This window comes from Oryzias latipes, chromosome 2, assembly GCF_053564925.1.
Source record: "Oryzias latipes strain Hd-rR chromosome 2, Olatipes_Hd-rR_3.1".
NCBI lineage: Eukaryota > Metazoa > Chordata > Actinopteri > Beloniformes > Adrianichthyidae > Oryzias > Oryzias latipes.
Genome location: NC_136238.1, coordinates 50527120 through 50545531, shown reverse-complemented (window position 1 = coordinate 50545531; position 18412 = coordinate 50527120). Strand labels below are relative to the sequence as shown.

General features: G+C 44.1%; 1 protein-coding gene across 2 annotated transcripts in view; it reads left to right on the top strand.

Moving 5' to 3' along the window:
- Window positions 1–18412, top strand: part of LOC144988952 (NACHT, LRR and PYD domains-containing protein 12-like) — a 195745-nt gene that overhangs the window by 4609 nt on the left and 172724 nt on the right. For both annotated transcript variants that reach the window (XM_078940356.1, XM_078940361.1), the window contains exons 4-8: window positions 1892–1970; window positions 2132–2330; window positions 2454–4044; window positions 4121–4294; window positions 15619–15795. In XM_078940356.1, coding sequence (XP_078796482.1) covers window positions 1892–1970; window positions 2132–2330; window positions 2454–4044; window positions 4121–4294; window positions 15619–15795 — 2220 coding nt within the window. The remainder of the gene's footprint in view (window positions 1–1891; window positions 1971–2131; window positions 2331–2453; window positions 4045–4120; window positions 4295–15618; window positions 15796–18412) is intronic.

The following is an 18412-nucleotide window of genomic DNA, read 5'->3' as shown; positions in this document are numbered from 1 at the left end:
CTCATTCATTTTCCCAAAGTCTGCTCATCAGCGCCATCTTCTGACTTGATCTTTCTCAGTCAGTTCCTCCAGGGGGGGTAGAGACGGTCACACCTGAGCTCTGGGAGACCTGCAGCCTGCAGATGGGTGGGGTTACCTGATCACACAGCACTTTGGCAGAAATCAGAAATATGATTTAGTGGATCGACTCTTGATTTTCCTAAAAGGAGAGAAATTGTGGCTTAAAAACCCCGAACAATAATTTAAATGAAATATATCCTCCATCTTTCATATTCTAACTACTCAGTGTTTTATCAGGATGTTTGGATGAACACAGAGCTGAAATCCTGGAGATGGGAAATGATTTTAGATCAGTGAATGAGGGTGATTTCCCACGGCACTCTGGTTGAAAAACACTGATCTAGTGCATCCCCTCTTTGGGTGGGGCTGGGTGGTCAAACTTCTTTGTCCCACAAATAAATCTGGCTGCTGCGTTTTGGACCAGCTGCAGTCTGGATATTGAAGCTCTGGGGATCCCAGCTTTTAAAGGAATGTTATAATTTAATAATAATTTAGTCAAATGTTTTTCTCACGTTTAGTGAACGCTTATTGACATGAAACCAGGTTTTCAGTTTGTCATGGTTACCTTAAGTTCTGTGAGTCTTCCCCATCACAAAAAACATTTGTGTCATCAGCAAACAGAACTAATTGTAGGAGATTTGACGACATAAATAGATCATTTACATATTAAATAAATCATTTAGGTCCCAATATTGACCTCTGTGGGACACCACTGTCCAAACGTTGGGAACAACAGTAACTACCTATCTTTAGAAATGTCTTTCTGTTGCTCAAAGAGGCAGATAGAAGCTTAATCCAAGATAAAATAGAGCTGCTAAACAAATGATATTCCCACTCAGTCCAGTCCTGCCTTTTCTGCTTCCATAGAAAGGAGACACTGATTCACTGACTCTGGGGACACATGAAATGTTAAATAGTTGACCTTCTTCTTCCTCTTTCGGCTTTTGTTGACCAATACTGAAAAAAGAGCGTCTATTCTTAACAAAACCAGATCGGCTGCTGGAAATAAAGCTAGGCAGGACCTCTTCCAGCCGACTGGCTAATAGTTTAGCCAATGTTTTATAATCACTATTCAAAAGTGAGATTGCCCACCACCAGTCACATTCTGAGAGATTTAAAGTAAAGTAAAGTGATACAGGCTCGATTTAAACTGGTAGGAAGACATAAAAAGCTGCAGAGAATCATTCAGCAGGCCATCCAAGCCAGGAGATAGAGAGGATTTAAAGCTTTAATTGGTTCAAAGATCTCGTGCTGCTGTATTGGTGCATCCAAGACTGAAACTTCATCAGTACCCAAGATGGTCATTGATAAATCTGTAAAGTATTCACAAAGAAGGTCAGCAGGGGCTCATGTGGACATCTCCAACCTACTTCTGGTGGACCACCTGAACAATGCAGCTGTAAAAGATGCTGAGTTTGGACACCAACTGGTTCATCAGGTGAAGCCTTTGGGCTTTGGCTCAAAGACAATAAAGACACATTATTGACTCTCTATAGACATGGTCAGAGTGTTGCTATGATCCATTGGTTTAATGTTCTAGATCTGAATATTTAATTGTAAAATTAGAATCATATGACGCTATTTGAGTTCATTTTTAAGATTATTTTAAATATAAACTGGTAAATATCAATTAAAAATAGGAAGCCGTTACTATAGGTACGTTTATTGCTAATGTGCAGACTGAGCTGTTGGTTCACAGCAGAAGTGTTTTTCCACCACAGACACTCATCTGCTTAACTGTTCACATCCACGTCTGACCTCAATGACCTTCACCTTGTGTTAGCCTCTGTGCACTGACAGAATGGATCTGATTGTTGGTGATTGTCCACAGACTGGACCAGCAGAGCTCAGAGACTCCCAGTGGTCCGTCTGTCCAGCAGCATCAAACACAGCTGGACTCCATCTTTCTGGTCTGTACATGAACAACAACTACTTTCCCATCATTCTGTCCACAGTCGTCTCCATGCTGCACTTTGGACACCAGTGGATTGTCAGAGTGTCCAACATGGAGCTGATGTTTGGCTCCATGACTTCACTCTGATTGGCTCATTCATCTGGAATTCTGTTGCAGCTGCTGGAGGACAACATTGTCACTTTTGTCAAGAAGGAGCTGAAGAAGATCCAGAAGCTTCTGAGTCACAGGGAGGAAGAGGAGGAGCTGGAGGATGAAGATGAAGAGCAGAGGAGCAGCAGAGAGTCACTGACGAAGATCACTGTGAACTTCCTGAGGAGAATGAAGCAGGAGGAGCTGGCTGATGGACTGCAGAGCAGTAAGAGGATTTCTCTGAAGGTTTCAGATTTCCTGATGTCTGAACACATGGAACCACAGGGATTCAAACCCTCATCATTCAGGCCTGCAGAGAGTTGATTTACTGTTTGTTGTCTTCATTCAGGATCTGCTGCTGCAGTTTGTCGACATGAAGTCCAATCTGGTCTGAAGAAGAAGTTCCAGTGTGTGTTTGAGGGGATGGCTAAAGCAGGAAACCCAACCCTTCTGAATGAGATCTACACAGAGCTCTTCATCACAGAGGGAGGAAGAGGAGAGCTGAATGAAGAACATGAGGTCAGACAGATTGAAGCAGCATCCAGGAAAGCAGACAGAGCAGAAACAAGCATCAGACAAGAAGAGCTCTTCCAACTCCCAGCTGGAAGACCAGAACCAATCAGAACCGTGATGACTAAGGGAGTGGCTGGCATCGGGAAAACAGTCTTAACACAGAAGTTCACTCTGGACTGGGCTGAAGGCAAAGCCCACCAGAACCTCCACTTCACATTTCCATTCACTTTCAGAGAGCTGAATGTGCTGAAAGAGGACAAGTTCAGCTTGGTGGAACTTGTTCATCACTTCTTCCCTGAAACCAAACAAGCAGGAATCTGCAGCTTTGAAGACTTCCAGGTCCTCTTCATCTTTGATGGTCTGGATGAGAGTCGACTTCCTCTGGACTTCCACAAGACTCGGATCCTGAAGGACCCTAGAAAGTCCACCTCAGTGGCTGATCTGCTGACAAACCTCATCAGGGGGAACCTGCTTCCCTCTGCTCGCCTCTGGATAACCACACGACCTGCAGCAGCCAATCAGATCCCTGCTGAGTGTGTTGACATGGTGACAGAGGTCAGAGGGTTCAATGATCCACAGAAGGAGGAGTACTTCAGGAAGAGGTTCAGACATGAAGAGCAGGCCAGCAGGATCATCTCCCACATCCAGAGATCCAGAAGCCTCCACATCATGTGCCACATCCCAGTCTTCTGCTGGATCACTGCTACAGTTCTGGAGGATCTGCTGAAGAGCAGAGGAAGAGGAGAGCTGCCCAAGAGTCTGACTGAGATGTACATCCACTTCCTGGTGGTTCAGGCCAAAGTCAAGAAGGTCAAGTATGATGGAGGAGCTGAGACAGATCCTCACTGGAGTCCAGAGAGCAGGAAGATGATGGAGTCTCTGGGAAAACTGGCTTTTGAGCAGCTGCAGAAAGGAAACCTGATCTTCTATGAATCCGACCTGACAGAGTGTGGCATCGATATCAGAGCAGCCTCAGTGTACTCAGGAGTGTTCACACAGGTCTTTAGAGAGGAGAGAGGCCTGTACCAGGACAAGGTCTTCTGCTTCATCCATCTGAGTGTTCAGGAGTTTCTGGCTGCTCTTCATGTCCACCTGACCTTCTTCACCTCTGGACTCAACCTCATGGAGGGAAAGAAATCACAGATCTCTCAGCCTGAACAGAGAAGTCCAGTCCAGTTCTACCAGAGTGCTGTGAAGAAGGCCTTACAGAGTCCAAATGGACACCTGGACTTGTTCCTCCGCTTCCTCCTGGGTCTTTCACTGCAGACCAATCAGAGTCTCCTACGAGGTCTGCTGACTCAGACAGGAAGTAGCATCTTACTGTCATCAGAAAAATATCTGGAAGAGTTTGACCTGAAGAAATACTCTCGTTCAGAGAAGGCTCTTCTGAGGCTGCTGCCAGTGATTGAAGCCTCCAACAAAGCTCTGTAAGAACTCTCAGGAAAATCACCTTCAGGAAACATGAAAGATTCCATAACTGCTGTCTGTCTTTGTTTTCTTCAGACTGAGATGCTGTAATCTGTCAGAGAAAAGCTGTGCAGCTCTGTCCTCAGTTCTCAGCTCTCAGTCCTCCAGACTCAGAGTTCTGGACCTGAGTAACAACAATCTGCAGGATTCAAGAATGAAGCTGCTGTCTGCTGGACTGGAGAGTCCAGACTGTAAACTGGAGACTCTCAGGTCAGGTTTCATTTGTTTGTTGTCAAATGTTTGTTCTCTACAAGAAGTTCTGTCTTTTGTTTCTCTGATTTAGGAGAAATTGTCAGATAGATGTTAGTGCAGAGGAAACAGCAGAGGACTGTTGGATAGAAGTAAAAAGAAAACAACATTCTGCTTGAGTTAAAAGTCCTGGTTTTTCCTTATCTAATGGTTACAGATGTCGTCATGTTTTTATGCACCAGACTAAACAGGAGAACCTAAGTCCATCAAGGTGTTGATATCTGGGAGAAGTTCATGTTCTGTGTTCTTTGAAGCAAAACATGAATCCATCCCAGAACTACAGATATCAATGGACAAACAGTTGCAGCAGATTTCTGACCCACAGAGCAGCAGCTCCTTGTGAAGAGATATGAGGAGGTCAAACTGCAGCAGACTGACAGGTCCTTACCACAGACCTGGTTCTGTTGACCATTCAGAACCGAGCCTGGATCAGAACCAGGTCTCTCATTTCACAAAGTCTTTAGGTTAGCTTCTAGCTTTAGGTGCTTAAACAGACACTACGTTTTTGCTAGGTTAGAGTGACGAACCTCTGCATGTAATTGAAGTTCAAGTCTGGGGAGTGGAGCTACCTGGCCAAAGGAAGAAGGTTTAGACAAACAATATATTTAAAACATGATCAAAATAATGAAATAAAACTTTTAAAACTCCAGTCTCGAGTATTTAAAATAATTGACAGTTTCCACCAATCAAATTTTAAAATTGATTTTCAACGATTCTTTCACATTGAGTATTCAGTTACTTTATGAGGTATAAGATGACGACAAAACAACAAGTCACTGATTTGGACCTGCATATGTGCAAACACACACAGGTTCTTCAGAAGCTCCAGAACTGAACCAACTGAAACCCTTAGACTACCAGCAGAACCAGCTGAAACCCTTAGACTACCAGCAGAACCAGCTGAAACCATTAGACTACCAGCAGAACCATCTGAAACCCTTAGACTACCAGCAGAACCAGCTGAAACCATTAGACTACCAGCAGAACCATCTGAAACCCTTAGACTACCAACAGAACCATCTGAAACCCTTAGACCAGGGGTCGGGAACCTTTTTGGCCAAGAGAGCCATAAACGCCACATATTTTTAAATGTAATTTTAAAAGAGCCATACAATAATGTAGCGTCCCTTTCCCACACTGAGCCACGGAGACTTAACCTCTTTTAAGGTTCTTTATTCTGGTGACTGCAGACCGCAACAAACGCCGTACAATTAATTCAGCAACTCCTGAATCTCTCCCGCCGAGACGAGAGAGAGCGCTTCTCCCAACTTTATATTCTCTCACTGCCGCATCAGCCCTCCTATTTCCTTATTCGGCCCATAGCTGAACCCCATTGGTCCAAACTCCCTAACAACAGGCTGAGCGACAGAACTGAGAGCCAATCAGATCTCTGCTTGATGCGTTCCATGAACTCCAGAACTTTTAACGCGACCCAGTCACCCAGTCCAAGTCAGTCCGCGACAATTTGTTTAAAACTAAATATACAAGTGAATGTGTGCATTTGATGTAATTTCAACATTTTTAAAGTACAATAAGTCTGTGGATTCTTTTTAATAACATCATTATGCTGTTGTTAATAAATGATGAGTATTTCTCGTGGTAGTTTTGCTGATTGTCTAGTCTGGTTTATACGTGGTGAGTTTCTGCTTCATGCAGGCGTTGAGACTTTAAACGTGATCTTAGGTATGAATGTTCTTTAGATGTGAGACAGACATGGAACCAAACACACTCACATGCTGCAGTGAGTGACGGACAGCGGGTTTTTTACTATCCCTGCGCGATTCCCCTGTTGCCTGTCCCCCCACCCCCACCCTCTGCTTTCTCCCTCACACATCCCGTCCCCGAAACTGCGCGCTCTTCCTCAAAGACGGGAGCGCGCCGTTTTGGGCACGGCAATTCACAGGTTTCCGGCTGGTACAAACTCTGTGAAGTACCATAATAATAGATAATAGTAAACTGATAGTTTTCTCTCCAAGCACCGCTACTACTCCGCGCCTCTGGCATCGCATCGCGCCCGGGAAGGACTGGTCTAATGAAAAAAAAAAAAGTAAAATTAAGGATTTGTCTGCGAGCCACATGTGACCATCAAAAGAGCCATATATGGCTCGCGAGCCATAGGTTCCCGACCCCTGCCTTAGACTACCAGCAGAACCAGCTGAAACCCTTAGACTACCAACAGAACCATCTGAAACCCTTAGACTACCAACAGAACCAGCTGAAACCCTTAGACTACCAACAGAACCAGCTAAAACCCTTAGACTATCAGCAGAACCAGCTAAAACCCTTAGACTAACAGGAGAACCATCTGAAACCCTTAGACTACCAACAGAACCATCTGAAACCCTTAGACTACCAACAGAACCAGCTGAAACCCTTAGACTACCAACAGAACCAGCTAAAACCCTTAAACTACCAGCAGAACCAGCTAAAACCCTTAGACTAACAGGAGAACCATCTGAAACCCTTAGACTACCAGCAGAACCAGCTGAAACACTTAAACTACCAACAGAACCAGCTTGTGGCAGTTTCCCCTGACTGAAACTCCACACAGGAACTCAAACATACAGACACACACATCATATACTCAAGGACTAAGCTAATGCTGGTTGGGTGGGTGCACACATTCAACCATTTAAAACATCTTAGCAAGTTCCTGATAACAACACACACTGATATACACACTGTTAATTCCTTTATTCCTTTATTATTTTGGGTGCTTTGTTTGGGTGTATTATGTTTATGTATTTTTGTATGTCTTGCTGACTTGTGTCTTACCTTTTTCAGTTTCACTACCTGGGTCAAAGGACCCGATCTCTGGGTTTGGTAAGCTTTTGTAGGGCCTGACCAAAAATCAACAATTAACCTCAACTGGAACCACCTGGCCCAGGGGAGGGGCCATGTCTTATAAAAGTGTGAATTTTGGTTCATGAGAGAGAGGTACTTTGGGTTTCAGAGCATGTATGGACATTGCTGCTGGTTACCTGCTGTAAAATAAAAATAACAGCCATTTTCCCCATTCACAAAAACCTTGTGGAGTGGTTTTTTATTGGTCTTGCCTTGGACCTGTCGGTCTCACTCCAGACGGGAGCGTGACACAGCTGAAACCCTTAGACTAACAGCAGAACCAATGGAAACCCTTAGACTAACAGCAGAACCAATGGAAACCCTTACACTACCAGCAGAACCAATCTAAACCCTTAGACTACCAGCAGAACCAGCTGAAACCCTTAAACTACCAGCAGAACCAGCTAAAACCCTTAAACTACCAGCAGAACCAGCTGAAACCCTTAAGCTACCAGCAGAACCAATTGAAACCCTTAGACTAACAGCAGAACCAATGGAAACCCTTAGACTAACAGCAGAACCAATGGAAACCCTTACACTACCAGCAGAACCAATCTAAACCCTTAGACTACCAGCAGAACCAGCTGAAACCCTTAAACTACCAGCAGAACCAGCTGAAACCCTTAAACTACCAGCAGAACCAATTGAAACCCTTAGAATACCAGCAGAACCAATGGAAACCCTTACACTAACAGCAGAACCAGCTGAAACCCTTAAACTACCAGCAGAACCAGCTAAAATCCTTAAACTAACAGCAGAACCAGCAGAAACTCTTAAACTACCAGCAGAACCAGCTGAAACCCTTAAACTACCAGCAGAACTAATGGAAACCCTTACACTACCAGCAGAACCAATTGAAACCCTTAGACTACCAGCAGAACCGGCTGAAACCCTTAAACTACCAGCAGAACCAGCTGAAACCCTTAAACTACCAGCAGAACCAGCTGAAACCCTTAAACTACCAGCAGAACCAGCTAAAACCCTTAAACTACCAGCAGAACCAGCTAAAACCCTTAAACTACCAGCAGAACCAGCTGAAACCCTTAGACTACCAGCAGAACCAGCTGAAACCCTTAAACTACCAGCAGAACTAATGGAAACCCTTACATTACCAGCAGAACCAATTGAAACCCTTAGACTACCAGCAGAACCGGCTGAAACCCTTAAACTACCAGCAGAACCAGCTGAAACCCTTAAACTACCAGCAGAACCAGCTAAAACCCTTAAACTACCAGCAGAACCAGCTGAAACCCTTAAACTACCAGCAGAACCAATTGAAACCCTTAGACTAACAGCAGAACCAATGGAAACCCTTAGACTAACAGCAGAACCAATGGAAACCCTTAGACTAACAGCAGAACCAATGGAAACCCTTACACTACCAGCAGAACCAATCTAAACCCTTAGACTACCAGCAGAACCAGCTGAAACCCTTAAACTACCAGCAGAACCAATTGAAACCCTTAGACTACCAGCAGAACCAATGGAAACCCTTACACTAACAGCAGAACCAGCTGAAACCCTTAAACTACCAGCAGAACCAGCTAAAATCCTTAAACTAACAGCAGAACCAGCAGAAACTCTTAAACTACCAGCAGAACCAGCTAAAATCCTTAAACTAACAGCAGAACCAGCAGAAACTCTTAAACTACCAGCAGAACCAGCTGAAACCCTTAAACTACCAGCAGAACTAATGGAAACCCTTACACTACCAGCAGAACCAATTGAAACCCTTAAACTACCAGCAGAACCAGCTGAAACCCTTAAACTACCAGCAGAACCAGCTAAAACCCTTAAACTACCAGCAGAACCAGCTCAAACCCTTAGACTACCAGCAGAACCAGCTGAAACCCTTAAACTACCAGCAGAACCAATTGAAACCCTTAGACTACCAGCAGAACCAATGGAAACCCTTACACTAACAGCAGAACCAGCTGAAACCCTTAAACTACCAGCAGAACTAATGGAAACCCTTACACTACCAGCAGAACCAATTGAAACCCTTAGACTACCAGCAGAACCGGCTGAAACCCTTAAACTACCAGCAGAACCAGCTGAAACTCTTAAACTACCAGCAGAACCAGCTGAAACCCTTAAACTACCAGCAGAACCAGCTAAAACCCTTAAACTACCAGCAGAACCAGCTAAAACCCTTAAACTACCAGCAGAACCAGCTGAAACCCTTAGACTACCAGCAGAACCAGCTGAAACCCTTAAACTACCAGCAGAACTAATGGAAACCCTTACACTACCAGCAGAACCAGCTGAAACCCTTAGACTACCAGCAGAACCAGCTGAAACCCTTAAACTACCAGCAGAACCAGCTAAAACCCTTAAACTACCAGCAGAACCAGCTAAAACCCTTAAACTACCAGCAGAACCAGCTGAAACCCTTAGACTACCAGCAGAACTAATGGAAACCCTTACACTACCAGCAGAACCAGCTGAAACCCTTAAACTACCAGCAGAACTAATGGAAACCCTTACACTACCAGCAGAACCAGCTGAAACCCTTAAACTACCAGCAGAACCAGCTGAAACCCTTAAACTACCAGCAGAACCAGCTAAAACCCTTAAACTACCAGCAGAACCAGCTAAAACCCTTAAACTACCAGCAGAACCAGCTGAAACCCTTAAACTACCAGCAGAACTAATGGAAACCCTTACACTACCAGCAGAACCAGCTGAAACCCTTAGACTACCAGCAGCACCGGCTGAAACCCTTAAACTACCAGCAGAACCAGCTGAAACCCTTAAACTACCAGCAGAACCAGCTAAAACCCTTAAACTACCAGCAGAACCAGCTGAAACCCTTAAACTACCAGCAGAACCAATTGAAACCCTTAGACTAACAGCAGAACCTATGGAAACCCTTAGACTAACAGCAGAACCAATGGAAACCCTTAGACTAACAGCAGAACCAATGGAAACCCTTACACTACCAGCAGAACCAATCTAAACCCTTAGACTACCAGCAGAACCAGCTGAAACCCTTAAACTACCAGCAGAACCAATTGAAACCCTTAGACTACCAGCAGAACCAATGGAAACCCTTACACTAACAGCAGAACCAGCTGAAACCCTTAAACTACCAGCAGAACCAGCTAAAATCCTTAAACTAACAGCAGAACCAGCAGAAAAACTCTTAAACTACCAGCAGAACCAGCTAAAATCCTTAAACTAACAGCAGAACCAGCAGAAACTCTTAAACTACCAGCAGAACCAGCTGAAACCCTTAAACTACCAGCAGAACCAATTGAAACCCTTAGACTACCAGCAGAACCAATGGAAACCCTTACACTAACAGCAGAACCAGCTGAAACCCTTAAACTACCAGCAGAACCAGCTAAAATCCTTAAACTAACAGCAGAACCAGCAGAAACTCTTAAACTACCAGCAGAACCAGCTAAAATCCTTAAACTAACAGCAGAACCAGCAGAAACTCTTAAACTACCAGCAGAACCAGCTGAAACCCTTAAACTACCAGCAGAACTAATGGAAACCCTTACACTACCAGCAGAACCAGCAGAAACTCTTAAACTACCAGCAGAACCAGCTAAAATCCTTAAACTAACAGCAGAACCAGCAGAAACTCTTAAACTACCAGCAGAACCAGCTGAAACCCTTAAACTACCAGCAGAACTAATGGAAACCCTTACACTACCAGCAGAACCAATTGAAACCCTTAGACTACCAGCAGAACCGGCTGAAACCCTTAAACTACCAGCAGAACCAGCTGAAACCCTTAAACTACCAGCAGAACCAGCTAAAACCCTTAAACTACCAGCAGAACCAGCTCAAACCCTTAGACTACCAGCAGAACCAGCTGAAACCCTTAAACTACCAGCAGAACCAATTGAAACCCTTAGACTACCAGCAGAACCAATGGAAACCCTTACACTAACAGCAGAACCAGCTGAAACCCTTAAACTACCAGCAGAACCAGTTAAAATCCTTAAACTAACAGCAGAACCAGCAGAAACTCTTAAACTACCAGCAGAACCAGCTAAAATCCTTAAACTAACAGCAGAACCAGCAGAAACTCTTAAACTACCAGCAGAACCAGCTGAAACCCTTAAACTACCAGCAGAACTAATGGAAACCCTTACACTACCAGCAGAACCAATTGAAACCCTTAGACTATCAGCAGAACCAATTGAAACCCTTAGACTACCAGCAGAACCGGCTGAAACCCTTAAACTACCAGCAGAACCAGCTGAAACCCTTAAACTACCAGCAGAACCAGCTAAAACCCTTAAACTACCAGCAGAACCAGCTGAAACCCTTAAACTACCAGCAGAACCAGCTAAAACCCTTAAACTACCAGCAGAACCAGCTCAAACCCTTAGACTACCAGCAGAACCAGCTGTAACCCTTAGACTACCAGCAGAACCAGCTGAAACCCTTAAACTACCAGCAGAACCAATTGAAACCCTTAGACTACCAGCAGAACCAATGGAAACCCTTACACTAACAGCAGAACCAGCTGAAACCCTTAAACTACCAGCAGAACCAGTTAAAATCCTTAAACTAACAGCAGAACCAGCAGAAACTCTTAAACTACCAGCAGAACCAGCTAAAATCCTTAAACTAACAGCAGAACCAGCAGAAACTCTTAAACTACCAGCAGAACCAGCTGAAACCCTTAAACTACCAGCAGAACTAATGGAAACCCTTACACTACCAGCAGAACCAATTGAAACCCTTAGACTATCAGCAGAACCAATTGAAACCCTTAGACTACCAGCAGAACCGGCTGAAACCCTTAAACTACCAGCAGAACCAGCTGAAACCCTTAAACTACCAGCAGAACCAGCTAAAACCCTTAAACTACCAGCAGAACCAGCTGAAACCCTTAAACTACCAGCAGAACCAGCTAAAACCCTTAAACTACCAGCAGAACCAGCTCAAACCCTTAGACTACCAGCAGAACCAGCTGTAACCCTTAGACTACCAGCAGAACCAGCTGAAACCCTTAAACTACCAGCAGAACCAATTGAAACCCTTAGACTACCAGCAGAACCAATGGAAACCCTTACACTAACAGCAGAACCAGCTGAAACCCTTAAACTACCAGCAGAACCAGTTAAAATCCTTAAACTAACAGCAGAACCAGCAGAAACTCTTAAACTACCAGCAGAACCAGCTAAAATCCTTAAACTAACAGCAGAACCAGCAGAAACTCTTAAACTACCAGCAGAACCAGCTGAAACCCTTAAACTACCAGCAGAACTAATGGAAACCCTTACACTACCAGCAGAACCAATTGAAACCCTTAGACTATCAGCAGAACCAATTGAAACCCTTAGACTACCAGCAGAACCGGCTGAAACCCTTAAACTACCAGCAGAACCAGCTGAAACCCTTAAACTACCAGCAGAACCAGCTAAAACCCTTAAACTACCAGCAGAACCAGCTGAAACCCTTAAACTACCAGCAGAACCAGCTAAAACCCTTAAACTACCAGCAGAACCAGCTCAAACCCTTAGACTACCAGCAGAACCAGCTGTAACCCTTAGACTACCAGCAGAACCAATGGAAACCCTTACACTAACAGCAGAACCAGCTGAAACCCTTAAACTACCAGCAGAACCAGCTGAAACCCTTAAACTACCAGCAGAACTAATGGAAACCCTTACACTACCAGCAGAACCAATTGAAACCCTTAGACTATCAGCAGAACCAATTGAAACCCTTAGACTACCAGCAGAACCGGCTGAAACCCTTAAACTACCAGCAGAACCAGCTGAAACCCTTAAACTACCAGCAGAACCAGCTAAAACCCTTAAACTACCAGCAGAACCAGCTGAAACCCTTAAACTACCAGCAGAACCAGCTAAAACCCTTAAACTACCAGCAGAACCAGCTCAAACCCTTAGACTACCAGCAGAACCAGCTGTAACCCTTAGACTACCAGCAGAACCAATGGAAACCCTTACACTAACAGCAGAACCAGCTGAAACCCTTAAACTACCAGCAGAACCAGCTAAAATCCTTAAACTAACAGCAGAACCAGCAGAAAAACTCTTAAACTACCAGCAGAACCAGGTAAAATCCTTAAACTAACAGCAGAACCAGCAGAAACTCTTAAACTACCAGCAGAACCAGCTGAAACCCTTAAACTACCAGCAGAACTAATGGAAACCCTTACACTACCAGCAGAACCAATTGAAACCCTTAGACTACCAGCAGAACCGGCTGAAACCCTTAAACTACCAGCAGAACCAGCTGAAACCCTTAAACTACCAGCAGAACCAGCTAAAACCCTTAAACTACCAGCAGAACCAGCTCAAACCCTTAGACTACCAGCAGAACCAGCTGAAACCCTTAAACTACCAGCAGAACCAATTGAAACCCTTAGACTACCAGCAGAACCAATGGAAACCCTTACACTAACAGCAGAACCAGCTGAAACCCTTAAACTACCAGCAGAACCAGTTAAAATCCTTAAACTAACAGCAGAACCAGCAGAAACTCTTAAACTACCAGCAGAACCAGCTAAAATCCTTAAACTAACAGCAGAACCAGCAGAAACTCTTAAACTACCAGCAGAACCAGCTGAAACCCTTAAACTACCAGCAGAACTAATGGAAACCCTTACACTACCAGCAGAACCAATTGAAACCCTTAGACTATCAGCAGAACCAATTGAAACCCTTAGACTACCAGCAGAACCGGCTGAAACCCTTAAACTACCAGCAGAACCAGCTGAAACCCTTAAACTACCAGCAGAACCAGCTAAAACCCTTAAACTACCAGCAGAACCAGCTGAAACCCTTAAACTACCAGCAGAACCAGCTAAAACCCTTAAACTACCAGCAGAACCAGCTCAAACCCTTAGACTACCAGCAGAACCAGCTGTAACCCTTAGACTACCAGCAGAACCAGCTGAAACCCTTAAACTACCAGCAGAACCAATTGAAACCCTTAGACTACCAGCAGAACCAATGGAAACCCTTACACTAACAGCAGAACCAGCTGAAACCCTTAAACTACCAGCAGAACCAGTTAAAATCCTTAAACTAACAGCAGAACCAGCAGAAACTCTTAAACTACCAGCAGAACCAGCTAAAATCCTTAAACTAACAGCAGAACCAGCAGAAACTCTTAAACTACCAGCAGAACCAGCTGAAACCCTTAAACTACCAGCAGAACTAATGGAAACCCTTACACTACCAGCAGAACCAATTGAAACCCTTAGACTATCAGCAGAACCAATTGAAACCCTTAGACTACCAGCAGAACCGGCTGAAACCCTTAAACTACCAGCAGAACCAGCTGAAACCCTTAAACTACCAGCAGAACCAGCTAAAACCCTTAAACTACCAGCAGAACCAGCTGAAACCCTTAAACTACCAGCAGAACCAGCTAAAACCCTTAAACTACCAGCAGAACCAGCTCAAACCCTTAGACTACCAGCAGAACCAGCTGTAACCCTTAGACTACCAGCAGAACCAGCTGAAACCCTTAAACTACCAGCAGAACCAATTGAAACCCTTAGACTACCAGCAGAACCAATGGAAACCCTTACACTAACAGCAGAACCAGCTGAAACCCTTAAACTACCAGCAGAACCAGTTAAAATCCTTAAACTAACAGCAGAACCAGCAGAAACTCTTAAACTACCAGCAGAACCAGCTAAAATCCTTAAACTAACAGCAGAACCAGCAGAAACTCTTAAACTACCAGCAGAACCAGCTGAAACCCTTAAACTACCAGCAGAACTAATGGAAACCCTTACACTACCAGCAGAACCAATTGAAACCCTTAGACTATCAGCAGAACCAATTGAAACCCTTAGACTACCAGCAGAACCGGCTGAAACCCTTAAACTACCAGCAGAACCAGCTGAAACCCTTAAACTACCAGCAGAACCAGCTAAAACCCTTAAACTACCAGCAGAACCAGCTGAAACCCTTAAACTACCAGCAGAACCAGCTCAAACCCTTAGACTACCAGCAGAACCAGCTGTAACCCTTAGACTACCAGCAGAACCAATGGAAACCCTAACACTAACAGCAGAACCAGTTTAGAGATGTCCGGAAATGCTTTCAGAGGAGAACTAAAGTCTTTAGTTCTCCTCCTTTAGTTCTGCTGTTATACTTCACAACCTGCTTTTTCCAGTCAGGATGAAGTGCGAAAAGAAATTTTCTCTCTGCTTCATTCTTTTCTTGTGAACGTCTTTGAGTTTCTGCAGAGAAACAGCTCTATCGAATAAGTCAGTTCAGGTTTAGAAAATACATTTTTACTGATCAAAAATAGATTTAAGAGAAACAAACTGATGATTGGTTCAGATTTTCTTCATCAATTGGGTTGATTGTTCTGATGATTGATAGAAACTGATCTGTTTCAATCAGGATCTCGTAAATCTGGTCAAACTCTATTTCCTGGACCTCCAGCTGCATCACTGCTCCTGAACACACTTTTCTGTCTGATTGCAGGTTGGAGGACTGCAGTTTGTCAGAGATCAGCTGTGAAGTTCTGGTCTCAGCTCTGAAGAAAAACCCATCTAATCTGACAGAACTGGAACTGAGCAAGAACCAGAACCTGCAGGATTCAGGAGTTCTTCATCTGTGTGGTTTTCTGGAGAGTCCAGACTGCAGACTGCAGACTCTGAGGTCAGACTCCATGTTTCAGTTGTGTTCAGATCAATATGATGACAAAGTTGTGTTGACACTAAACTGTAGATAGAGCTTTAGTCCATTCACTGTGGAAGATCATCTCATGTTTGAATGTTTTGTTCCATCTTTTTTATTTCTAACAGAGATGAGGACTCAAGTCAAAGATTTATTGAATCAAAGTTGAATCACTCTTTTCGCCACTCAGCATTAACTTTTGATTTGACATCAGCCTCAAATTTGAGACTTCACACAAAACTCAGACATCACGTTCGGGAGTTGGTGCAGCTCGGCTGTTGGGATTCTGGTTTTTTTCATATGTCCTATGTTACAGAGTTACAGTGAACACACCAGGCAGAGACACTGATTGGTTCTATGGCCTGTCATTCACTACTTTTGTCAAGACTTGACAAAGACCCAAAGCGCTTTACAGTCATGGTATCCATAAATACACACATTCACACACTGACGGCGACTCAACTGCGGAACACTAGTACCATCCTAAAACCACCAGGAGCAGTGGGGGGTTTCAGTGTTTTGCTTAAGGACTTGTCTCCTCTAGGCATATTTATTAACCATTAAGCATGGAACAAGCATGTCTCCCTCATACATCAGAGTTCATTCATTCAGTGAGTGATGTCATCAACCCTCGACACACAGATACAACAATGACCCATGGGAAATGAGTCATTGCTATAAGTGCTTTGAGCGTCTGGAAAAGCGCAGATAAATCCAACGGCCCCAAGCGGTAGGCCATGGTGCACCCTACCACTGTACCACGGCCGCCCCAAATGTTGAAAACATTCAACACTTGGGGCGGCCGTGGTGCAGCGCTAGGGTGGTCGACCCATGATCGTAAGATTGCAGGCTCGACCTTGCCTCTGGTAGGAGGTTGGCGCCAGTGTTCGCCAGCGGAGCCGCCACCAGTGTAAATGGCGTATACTTCTATAGCGCTTTTCTACCTTCTTCAAATGTAAAACAGTTTCCTCTTTTTTTGGAAAACGTCTTAAAGAACTTTGACATGTTTAGGTGCCAAACAAGTCTTGAGAAAACCTCTTCAGTTTGAACTTGGTGGCTGGTTTTGTCATTACATCAGCTACCATTTGCTCTGTAGGGCAATATTCTAAAGTTATCTTGCCACTCTTTACTGTATCCCAAACAGATTTCCTGTGACATTTTGACTTCACTGTCGGTCTGCTCAAAAAATCTATTCAATTCTATTCAATTCACTTTTATTTGTAAAGCCCAAATTCACAACAACAGTCGTCTCGATGGGCTTTGTGCGGATAATAGTAGGGTAAAACATAAAATCAAAACGACCATGAATACATAGAATTCAATAGGAAAATTCTAAACGAAACAGACTAAGCTATACTGGCATCCCTGCCCTTAGACCCCCCCTTCGCGGTAAGGAAAAACTCCCAAAAAAACCGGATTCCGGAAAAAACGAAGAAACCTCAGGGGTGCCCACATGAAGGAGGGATCCTCCCCCAGGACGGACAGGCGATTCACCAGAACTCATTGAAAAGAAGTAACTTATCTAAATCTACAACTACATATATAAAGTCCAGCAAATTATCTTCATCCAGTTGAAGTTGAGGGGACAGACGGGGGCGCGAGTCGAGCCGGAGACATGATCCACAGCCAGAGGTAGGAGCAGGAGCAAAGACGAGGTACACGGCCAGGCACAGGAGCACAGATGAGCCAACTGGAATCTGGAAGCACTCCCACCCCCCAGGAGGGAAAAGAGGGATAATACATGAATCACTGCACCAAACAGAGGCATAGAGAACTAAGTGATGAATAATGAACAAGAATAGGGGAGAGGAGGAGGGTAGAAGTACTGTCAGGACCATCAATATTTGGACAGAGACACATTCTTTCTAATTTAGTTTCTGTACATTACCACAGTGAATTTTAAATAAAACAACTCAGATGCCATTGAAGTGCAGACTTTCAGCTTTTATTCCATGGGTTGAACCAAAAGATTGCATAAAAATGTGAAAAACTAAAGCATTTTTTAAACACAATCCCTTCATTTCATGGGCTGGTAAGTCATTGGACAATTGACTTCCATGTTACTGCATGGGCAGGTGGGGACAATTCCCTTGTTATGTTATCGAAATCTCATTTCGATGGTGAAGAGGAACCCGTTCACAACAGCCAACCAAGTGAACAACACTCTCCAGGTAGGCGTATCAATATCCAATTCTACCATCAAAAGAAGACTGCATGAAAGTAGATAAGTAGACAAGCTGGGGTCTTGTCAGTAGTCTGTGGGTACAGTCGTGGATAGGTTGTAGTGTAGGCGGTCTGATCCCATTGTAACCACATGAATAGGACCTCCAGATCCCATCCCTTGAAGTGTGTGTGGTGCAAGAGTCAGGTCAAAGATGGGTTAAGATGCAAAAAGGAACCATAGACATAATTCAAAGAGGAAAGCTGGAGGGCCGCATCTGTCCACAAAGAGAAAAAAGTTTGACGGTTTGAAAGCCATTTTTATGAAATGTTTCAGCCTTCCCATGTTCTTCATCTTAAACCTCTCAGTTAGCATCTTTTTCACATTTTTCAGAACCCTCTCTTTGTTTGGTGTCAAAATGAGATCATTAACCCATAT